Source organism: Salvelinus namaycush, chromosome 8 (assembly GCF_016432855.1).
Source record: "Salvelinus namaycush isolate Seneca chromosome 8, SaNama_1.0, whole genome shotgun sequence".
NCBI classification, from domain to species: domain Eukaryota; kingdom Metazoa; phylum Chordata; class Actinopteri; order Salmoniformes; family Salmonidae; genus Salvelinus; species Salvelinus namaycush.
Window position 1 is genome coordinate 48,620,456 of NC_052314.1, and position 10,729 is coordinate 48,631,184.

General features: G+C 43.5%; 1 protein-coding gene across 1 annotated transcript; it reads right to left on the reverse strand.

Moving 5' to 3' along the window:
• Positions 1 to 8,735: 8,735 nt before the first annotated feature.
• Positions 8,736 to 9,980, reverse strand: LOC120051953 (glycoprotein hormones alpha chain 2). Its single transcript, XM_038998831.1, has 4 exons — positions 9,955 to 9,980; positions 9,711 to 9,823; positions 9,291 to 9,466; positions 8,736 to 9,086 (listed from the first exon to the last, which is right to left on the reverse strand). Exons 2-4 carry the CDS (start codon positions 9,799 to 9,801, stop codon positions 9,009 to 9,011), a joined length of 345 nt encoding a protein of 114 aa, XP_038854759.1. The 5' UTR covers positions 9,802 to 9,823; positions 9,955 to 9,980; the 3' UTR covers positions 8,736 to 9,008.
• Between the last annotated feature and the right edge of the window lie 749 nt (positions 9,981 to 10,729).

The window sequence follows — 10,729 nt, forward strand, 5'->3', positions numbered from 1 at the left end:
TGCACATGAGGACAAAGATCGTACTTTTTGGAGAAATTTCCTCTGGTCTGATGAAAAAAAATAGAACTGTTTGGCCATAATGACCGTCGTTATGTTTGGAGGAAAAAGGGGGAGGCTTGCAAGCTGAAGAACACCATCCCAACCGCGAAGCACAGGGGTGGCATCATCATGTTGTGGGGGTGCTTTGCTGCGGGAGGGACTGGTGCAATTCACAAAATAGATAGCATCTCTAGGAAGTAAAATTAGGTGGATATATTGAAGCAACATCTCAAGACATCAGTCAGAAAGTTAAAGCTTGGTCGCAAATGGATGTTCCAAATGGACAATGACCCCAAGCACAAAGTTGTGGCAAAATGGCTTAAGGACAACAAAGTCAAGGTATTGGAGTGGCCATCACAAAGCCCTGACGTCAATCCTATAGACAATTTGTGGGCAGAACTGAAAAAGCGTGTGCGAGCAAGGAGGCCTACAAACCTGACTCAGTTACACCAACTCTGTCAGGAGGAATGGACCAAAATTCACCCAATTTATTGTGGGAAGCTTGTGGAAGGCTTCCCAAAACGTTTGACCCAAGTTAAACAATTTAAAGGCAATGCTACCAAATACTAATTGAGTGTATGTAAACTTCTGACCCACTGGGAATGTGATGAAAGAAATAAAATCTGAAAAAAATCATTCTCTCTACTATTTTTCTGACCTTTCACTTTCTTAAAATAAAGTGGTGATCCTAACTGACCTAAGACGGGGAATTTTTACTAGGATTAAATGTCAGGAATTGTGAAAAACTGAGTTGAAATGTATTTGCCTAAGGTGTTTGTAAACTTCCGACTTCAACTGTATATAATATATATTTTTTTTTACTGCAACTGCCAACCACAGCGGGACTCAATCGCCCACTCTCAATGAGTGTAGACAGCCTTTTGCTGCCTGCTGCTGCTCTGCTAATTGTTAGATGGGGGGGGGGGGGGAGTTGGGGGGCCCACGTGGGTAACTGGGGGTCCAGCCTTGATTGGGTAACTTATTAATAAAAAGTCTTTAAAAAATAAACTACAAAATAAGTACAAGTGACTGGTCAATTGTGTGAGTCAAGTGTCATTCATAATCCAATCAGAAAGCTATTACCAAGTATGGCATATGACATCTTGCTAGCTAGCCTGCCTACTGAAAATGTGGGGGAAAGTGATAGTGGCCTGAGTGGGGCCCAGAAAATAAAATGACAGAAAATAAATCAACAGCACGAGCAACAACTTAAACAAACAATACACAAACTGACAGGTTCTTTTTCTGCACAACATAAAGACACAACAACCGAAATGCCTGCAATCAAGCATATGAGAGATCAACCCATTGGCAGAGTAGGTGCCTTGCACTGCACATATTCTGAATTTGGTTGGGGTAAATACTGTAAACTGCTGCCTTGACACAGATTTGTTTTTCACGCTTGTGCAGTCAATATTTAACTTTTGCCCCAAATCCACTTGGCGATGGCAGATTGTTACATCAGGTTTACAACCAAATGAAAACAGTTGAATTGAAACCCACAAAACGCTTTCTGGTATGATGTGGTCTGCCCATGCACAAGCCACAAAAGCATTGTGGCTCAATTATGCCAATGTTAGTCAGTCTCTTCTAGAAGAATCTAAGGACGAAAATCACACTCTGGCCATGTGTAACAAGGCTCTAACGCACTATACCCAAATGGATAAACTTGAGATTGCTTTACAGTGTAACTTGTGGAACACAATACTCCAACGTTTTAAGAATACAAGCAGTGCACTTCCGGCAGTCCGACTGAACCTCTCTAACGCTGTTCATTTGGTGGACTCAAGATATTTTGTTGCTGGGCTCCGGGATCAGTTTGAGAGCTTTGAGGCAAAAGGAATACTCCCAGCCTGTTGAGTGATTCACTCTCAAACGTAGGCCAAGCAAGTACCGGTAGACCCCTCAAAGGATTGAGAGGACCCAGCAACCCAGTTAGCAGACACCTGGTTTGCTATGCTAGGGGAGGTGCGGGACCCCCTTCAATTCAAGCGGAAGGTTTTTATTGAGGAGCAACGGAAGGACCCTACCAATGCCCCTCTGATCGATACCACATCATCGCTCAAGGAGAGTCAGGAGATAGAAGAGGGGTGTTACCTTCAGGAGGAGGTCTTGATACAGAAATGGAGGGCTCCAGACTGAACAGCATCAGAAGAGTGGAATGTAGTACATCAGATAGTAATTTCCAGTGTTTTTGTGAGGAAGGGATGCGAATCCTATGGTCGGACATCTTGGTGTGCAAAATACATGAACCAAAGTATACATGAACCAAATTTCAGGGGGATGTAGCAGCGTTTTGTCAAACATGTCATGCCTGCCAGATGGTGGGGAAACAGTTCCTGTGGTAGAGGAACCTTTTCCTCGGCTGATAGACTACGTATGACCATTAACAAATACTAAGAAGAGAAATATGTTCTTGCTGATAATTTTGGACTTGACTACACATTTCCCAGAGGCCATCCCTCTTTGGAATATTAAGGCTAGGACTGTAGTGGAAGATTTGCTCCAATTCTTTACCTACCTCGAGCGGTCCAATCGGGTCAGGGGTCGAATTTCATGTCCAGAGTTTTTCGGGAAGTACAGAGTGAGTTGGGACTCTAACAGATAACATCTTCTGCGTACCCCCCACAGTCACAGGGGGCGATAGAGCGGTGGCATCAGACCCTGAAAACCATGATGAAGGCATACTGTGTGGGGTACCCAGGTACCCTTTCTGCTGTTTACAGCAGAAGGAATCCACAGGATTTAGTTTGTTTGAAATTGTGTATGTGCACGAGGTGAGAGGTCCACTTAAGATGGCAAAGGAGAGGCTGTTGTTACCAGAGACAGGAGTTGATGTTCTGCAGTATGTCTCCTCCTTCAAGGATTGGTTCTGGGCGACATATTTGTATTTATTAAGGATCCCATTAGCTGCTGACAAGGCCAGCAACATTAAGGCAGTTGCAGTTATATACAATAAAAAATATTACATGACATTACATTTTATAACACTTTTCACAACACATTAAGTGTGTGCCATCAGGCCACTACTCTACTACCACATATCTACAATACAAAATCCATGTGTACATGTGTGTAGAGTGCATGTTAGCATGTGCCTGTGTGTGTGTGCCTCTTAACAGTTCTCGCCTTTCCATAAAGTATATTTTTATCTGTTTTTATCTGTGGAATAGAGTTCCATGTAGCCATGGCTCTATGTAGTAATGTGTGCCTCCCATAGTCTGTTCTGGACATGGGGATTATGAAGAGACATCTGGTGGCAGGTCTTGTGCTGTATGCAATGGTGTCCGAGCTGTGTGTTAGTAGTTTAAACAGACAGCTCGGTGCATTCAGCATGTCAATACTTCTTACAAAAACAAACGATTTGTATCCTATTCCCCGGCTGGAGGATTACATCGATCGGATTGGGAAAGCTCAGTGTGTCTCAAAGTTTTATTTGCTGAAGGGATACTGGCAGGTGTCCCTGTCAAAACATGCTAAAGAGGTGTCTGCCTTTGTGACACCAGAGGACTTGTATCGGTGTCAGGTTCTTCCGTTTGGGATGAAACATGCCCTAGCCACATTCCAACATTTGATGTGACGGCAGGGTTGAGCAATGTGGTCACTTACATTGACGATGTGGTAGTGTACAGCGACTCATGAGCAGAGCATGTGGACCATATATGTGGATTGTTCCAGTGTTTGGAGGGGGCAGGGTTGGTGGTAAACTTACCCAAGTGTGAAATTGCACAAGCCCAAGGTGACCTTTTTCGGTCATGTGGTAGGGTTGGGGAAGGTGAAGCCAAGGGCAGCCAAGTTCCAAGCCATACTTGACTTGCCTGTGCCACAGACACGGAAGCAGGTGTTGAGAGTTTTGACAATGAGTGGGTTCTATCAGAGAGTTTTACCCAACTTCGCAGCAGTGACTGAACCCCTGACAAATCTGTTGAAAAAAGAGGCTATGACAATGACACCGGACTGATTTGTGTTGGAGGTCGCATTTGGAGGTCTGACCATCTGGACCCTGACGTTCTTCACCCAGTGGTTCTGGACCCAGGTCATCCACTCACCGTGTTGCTCATATGATGAGTAGCTGAGGCACCCGGAACCAGAGAGAGTGTTTGCTGAGTTACGTCGAAGGTTCTGGATTCTGAGAGGGAGGGTAGCTTTTCGCTTGGTTTTCAGCTTGGTTGCACCGAATGCAGGAAGTGGTGAGGCCAGCCAGATGTGCCTAGGATGGCTGACCTGCCTCTAGCCCGACTGCAGCGCCACAAGCCCATATTCTATTCTACATGCGAGGACTGCCTTGGACAGTATATTATCAAGATTGGCCGAAGAAATGAAAAGAGATGAGGTATCATCTTTAAGTGCATGACCACCCGGGCTGTACACGTGGATCTACTGACGAACATGGACTCTGATTCATTCCTACTGGCATTGAGATGCTTCATTGCTCGAAGAGGAAAGCCCTTTGAGTTCCTGTCCGATCAAGGAACAAATGTCAAGGGAGGGGAACGAGAGCCTTCATGACTCTCCACCCACAGCTCCAGGAACAGTTAGCGAATCTTCTGACTGGCTTCGCCTTCAACCAACCAAGTGCGCCACACTATGGATGATGCTGGGAGACTGCCCTGCAAACCACCCTTTGCCGGACAGACCATCTCCAAAGAGATGCTGGGGACTGTCCTAATCGAAATAGAAGGGATCTTGAACTCTTGGGATATGTGTAGTCAGAAATTGCGTAACCGGATCCAATCACTCCTAACTCTCTTCTCATAGAATGGCCAGACTCGTCACTACCACAGGTGATCTACCCAGAGTCTGACACAGCCAGGTTCTAGCCAACAATTTCTGCCACTGCTTCACATGGAACTACTTACCTGCACTTCAATGATGCCATAAGTGGCACATGGATAAGGAAGACCGTGTAATTGGGACCGCTATGATGATTGTGGATGATCAGTCTCCTAGGGCACTCTGGCAAGTTGGAACTGTCAAGTCAGTTATCCCTGGAGCAGACGGAAAAGTGAGGACAGCAGAGATCAAAGTCAAGGACAGAACCTACTTCAGGCCTGTTGCTCGATCCAGCTGCTCGCTCTTCCTCAAGAAGCTAGTGACTCTTGCTGGCTTGTCAGCTGAAGCAAATATGTACAACATATTTGGGGGCGGCTGAAAAAACAGCCAGCTCATCTCATTTCCAAGACCCCAGCTTTCTTTTTTTTTTCTGAAATAAGGTTGCGGCAATAATCATAACTTTATTAGGCAGGGCTTCCCTCGATGTTCAGTGGAGGCGGAGGGGTGTCGTGGGGGACGGCATCAGCCAGAGGACCAGGAACCACCGTGTCACGTTCTGACCATAGTTTGCTTTGTATGTTTCTATGTTTTATGTCTAGGTTGTCTATTTCTGTGTTTGGTCAGGGCGTGAGCTGGGGTGGGCATTCTATGTTGTTTTTTCTATGTTTGTATTTCTGTGTGTGGCCTGGTATGGTCCTCAATCAGAGGCAGCTGTCGATCGTTGTCTCTGATTGAGAATCATACTTAGGTAGCCGGTTTTCTCACTATGGGTTGTGTTATTTTCTGTGTCTGTGTTTCACCATACAGAACTGTTTCGGTTGTTTGTTCATGTTTTTTTTGTTATTTTGTTCCGTGTTCATGTTGATTTATTAAAAATCTAATTATGGACACTTACCACGTTGCACATTGGTCCGACTTTTCCTACTCCTCCTCAGACGAAGAGGAGAATCGTTACACACCGCCCTGAGAAGAGAAACATGAAAAGAGGGTGAGATCTGGTAGTTAGTGGGGAGCTGTAATCTATATGTCACCTCGTTGACCCCCCGAAGTACCTTGAAGGGCCCCACAAACCGGGGGCTCAGGTTCCGGCAGGGCAGGCAGAGTGGGAGGTTCCTGGTAGAGAGCCAGACACGATCACCAGGATGGAATATGGGAGCCTCGCTGTGGTGGCGGTCCGGTCCGCCTGATCCTTTTGACAGTGGACGGTGCGCTGGAGCCTCACGTTGGCGGCGTTCCACACCTCTGCATGCCGGAACCACTCGTCCACTGCAGGGGCCTCAGTCTGGCTCGGAGTCCACGGAGCCAGGAATAGCTGAAACAGATGATTCAAATGTGAATGAATTTTTTTTAACAAATTTATACAAATACCTTGTCCATAATGTAGCGGCCTCTGGGATTTTTATTGAAGAGGTAAGGGAGTTCTATAAGGTTTTAGAGAAACCAAAATTAAATGTAGATGATACATGTGATCTGCACAACATACCAACACCAATTGTACATACCTTTGTGTGCATTCTGGTCAGTATACCTGCAGACTCAGATCAACACAAAAGTGAGCAGTTCAGTCATCTGCACCCAATGCAGCCATAGCCTTTAACATATTCTTACCTCTTTGTTGATTGATATCTATTTAATTGTGTCCATTTTCTGTTTTAGAAATAATTTTAAAAGGGAGGAAGTGTCAAACAACAATGCCATTTCTAAAAATATGAAAATATAGATGGTATCATCATAAAACAATATAAATTTAGATCATACAAGGGAGAAACCTCACCTTACATTGAGGAGATCTTTCAATTTTTCAGTTAAGTGCATGCACCTGCTGTCATCTCAAATTCAAATCCAGTTGAGCAGTTAGGTTCCTGCAAGAACCCCCACCAACTAAGGAGGTTCCTCGACGAACGCCAGCTCCTTTGAGGTTCTTGGAATAACCTTTTGTTGGCATTTTTCAGAGCCAAGAACCCTAAGGTTCTCCGAGGAACATTTAGGATCTTAGAAGAACCCTTGTTGGACCCCTAATTTTTAGAGCATAGAGACCCTAGACTTTGTGAGTATGGTGTAATAGTAGGTTTGTCTAGTTGATTCCGTATAACAATTGTATTACATCATTCTATTGAAGATTAATAGTAGAACGGCTGGAGTTCCGCTTTATGCTGATTGTTGTTCTCTTGTTTCAACTCATATTGTATTAAACTCATGTATTACACCTACTGTAACCAACAGCAGAGCAGGGAAGTGAACACGGGTGGCTGGCGTGAAAGGCAAACACCCTATACATCACGCCAATAGGGTTAACTCAATTTGTGCAAATTCTAACGTGGCTAATATAGCAAAGATTGCTACACTGCCCCCTCCGAACAGGGAAGGCGCATCCCACTCTGATGCCAAAGTAGCAAACAGCTGGACAGGAAAGCAAACCAGGTCGCTAAAGTGAAAGGCAAACACACCAGGGAATTATAACATGGCTCATATAGCGAGGATGAAGTGTTGATGTTGCCACTTTGCACCACTAGATGTCCATATGTATCAAGTTCCTCAGTCACCCTGAAAGTAAGTGGTCAGCTAAGAAAGTTTCCTTACATCCCATTTAATATAATTCAGCAATTCGTTTTGTGCAATCTTCATTTGGTGATAGCGGCAACTATCAATATGTGATAGTTTTGGGGCCTGTAAAATGGATAAAATTGATTTCTCTCAAAATGGGGTTGGTCAATACAGGTAATTTACATGGGTAAAAACGGATTCTTACAATAAGAGAACTGTTTCCAAAGGGTATGTGCCGACATGTTTAGCTAAAATGTTTAATTAGGTTGTTTACCAAAGAGACCAAAAAAAAATAGATTTTGTGAGCTGTGGGTTTTTTGTCTTCAGCCTTATGTTACACCCCCCCCCCCCCCTAAACTAAACCACATTGCCTACACAAGCCACAGCCAGACACACACATGCATGCATGCACGTGCACACCCACACACACACAAACATATGCTTACACACCCACAAAAACACACCCATGGTGTGGTGAGAGACAAAAGGCTCTCTCCCAGAATAGTGCACTGTTCTGAGAATCAGTCCCCTCCCCACACGCATGGAATTCCATAGGCCGATTTCGGATGAGCCAAATATGGATATCCAGGAAACAATTTATTACATGAGCTTCTAGAGGAAAGCGACTGTAGTCAGCATGTAGGCAGACTGTGCTATGTTTATAGCATAAGAATTCCACTCATATCCATCATATTACTGTGTATGACTCATATTATAAGCGTTGAATAATGTACTATCGACATTCAGAAAGAAAACAATACACTTAAAGTAAAATTGTCTGTCCAAAAATGTTGAGATGTGTATAATGCTTTTGGTATCCTCATCTTAACAACAAGTATGAATGTATAATCCACCCTATCATCTACACCGACTGAAAGGTACATTTTCACTCACTTACAACCAGTGCAGGCCAGTGATGGGAGAAATGAGGAGGACAGGCTCATGGCTGGCATGATGATCTATGTATGTTCAGTGTGTATTTACTGTATTTCTTTGAGGAAATGGAATAGTTTCACAGAAAGGAGACATGTTCTTATTTGACCTTCCGTCTTCCGTTCCAGGAGTGGGCACGCTTGTTTTTACAAGAAGCTGCCCACCCTATAGTTTAGCATCCTAAATTATATTGACTTAAGTCAGTGAGGGGGAGGAGGTAGAAGAAGAAAGACTGAATGGAGTAACTCTTGGAAGCACGCACGCGCGTGTGTGTGTGTGTGTGTGTGTGTGTGTGTGTGTGTGTGTGTGTGTGTGTGTGTGTGTGTGTGTGTGTGTGTGTGTGTGTGTGTGTGTGTGTGTGTGTGTGTGTGTGTGTGTGTGTGTGCATTCAGCATCCGACACCAATAGTGTGATGAAGCTGAGTTGGCTGGGAGGAAGTGATGCAATCATGTTAATTGGCATTTTAATCAGTATTCAATTCATACAGTAAAGTCTACATTCATTAACACAGTACAGGAATACAACTTTATATCATTGCTACCATGAGAGCACTATAAAAATGATCCGTAGAATATTACCTTTTGTGGATCACAATGATTTCCTAATATGTGATTTCTCTTAAAACACAAGGAACTTCGGGAATAAGTTGTGCAAAATATATGATCTGTTGCCAAGCTTTTACTTCTACAACAAGGAGATTTCCAGCCCGTACAGACAGTTTATGATTTATGGTAATAACAGGTGCTGCAGTGACACTCTGTGTGGTTCGTCACCGGGAAGCCATCCTTGGTGGTGACCTGAGAGGGGAGAAGGAGAGAAAGAATCAAGTGAAAGAGAGACGGTTTAAAATAAAAACATTCAGGTTCATTGGAGTTGTTGTTAAATGATACGTTTAGATGTTATGTGCGTTACACTAGGAATGTCGTCAGGTCAGATGATCAAACTTTAGGTAGTAGAGAATATCAATCCCAACTACTTTATTAGCTAAATATTGTCTTTACCCTTTCCCCTTCTTTTGCAACGCAGCATGTGGCTTCAGAGGTGATGTTCTTGGGGACCAGCATGGTTTGCTTGGACCGTAGTGGGGTTGGATAAGCTCTGGAGAAGCAGCAGCCTGTACACTGCATGATGTTGGGGAAGATTGTGTTCGGCTTCAGTGTGCATTCCTCACAGCCCACTGTGAAGATAATGACATAAATTCATTGAGAATCTATTGAATAGTCTGATCTTAAGCTTGGTGCACTATGCATCACCAATGTGTGGCTCTCTTCCTTGTAAACACACAGTTTTGGAATAAGGAGGTAATATACCAATGTATATTCTCTCTCTCTCTATAATGACAACAGAACATCTCACTGCTCATTTTGTTCCCAGAACACATAAACCATCAACAAAAACAGTTATTGAAATGTAAAACTTACTGTTTGTCTTGTCACTGTTTGGATAAGAGTCTGAGATGAATAGAAGTGCGGACATGATAAGGGATAGTCCAGTTGATTTCAACAAGCACATTTTAGTGACGGGTGGCAATATCCTGACAGGAAACATGAATCAAACCATTCAAAACCAGCATATTCATCTCAGAAGTTGAAAACTCATAAACACAAAACACAGCAGTGAAACAATACATTGGAAACACAACATAGTGAATGGGAAAAGCGTTACCTGCGTATGTTTATCTTGGTGGAAGCCTGGTCAGTGTTCAGTGTGTAGACCCTATTGCTCCCTCCATTAACTTTTATACCGCTGCCCATGTGCTCGACCGGGATTAGGTAAACCCCTCCAACCTTATCAGTGGTATCTGTGAGGCATTGGCCACTTGGCTACCTGCTCTAATCCTTTAAATGAAAAAAGGAACTGCACACGCGGTCGAAAGTCAAAACACGCTTCCATCCTTCCATCCTGACTATGGATGGAAGCTTCTAATCCCTTAAACAGGTGGGATGTTGCTAGGTAACTGTTGTTATGTCATGCAGAAGGCAAGGCAAGGTCATTGGTTCATTAGTTTAACTTATGTTCATGGTCTTTTGCTTTGTAAATCAATACATCTAAAGACATTTTTAATACTTTGAATATCTGATTCATCTTTCCATGCTGAATTATATCCCCCCAAAATAAGTAAATATGTAAGCTACACAAAAAAGTGAAATATTTCTCATTAAATAAATGGGGTTTCTTATATAAACCATGAGGACTTGTCCCTGGCCATGCTTTATTATCATCTGGGGCAGTGCTAACATGAGTGCAAGCAATGAATACGGTATATGAAATAATGCTATCCTCTCAGAGAGCCAAACAGATACACTACATGGCCGATGGTATGTGGACACCTCTTCAAATTAGTGGATTTGGCTATTTCAGCCACACCTGTTGCTGACAGGTGTATAAAATTGAGCACACTTCAATGCAATCTCCATAGACAAACATTGGCAGTAGAGCG

Excerpts from the sequence above, each read along its gene's own strand:
- LOC120051953 (XM_038998831.1), bottom strand. The coding sequence starts at position 9,801 with ATGTGCTTGTTGAAATCAACTGGACTATCCCTTATCATGTCCGCACTT. Across the intron at positions 9,467-9,710 it reads AAACAGTGACAAGACAAACA|TGGGCTGTGAGGAATGCACA; the intron begins GTAAGTTTTACA and ends TTATCTTCACAG. Across the intron at positions 9,087-9,290 it reads TTGCAAAAGAAGGGGAAAGG|GTCACCACCAAGGATGGCTT; the intron begins GTAAAGACAATA and ends CTCCCCTCTCAG.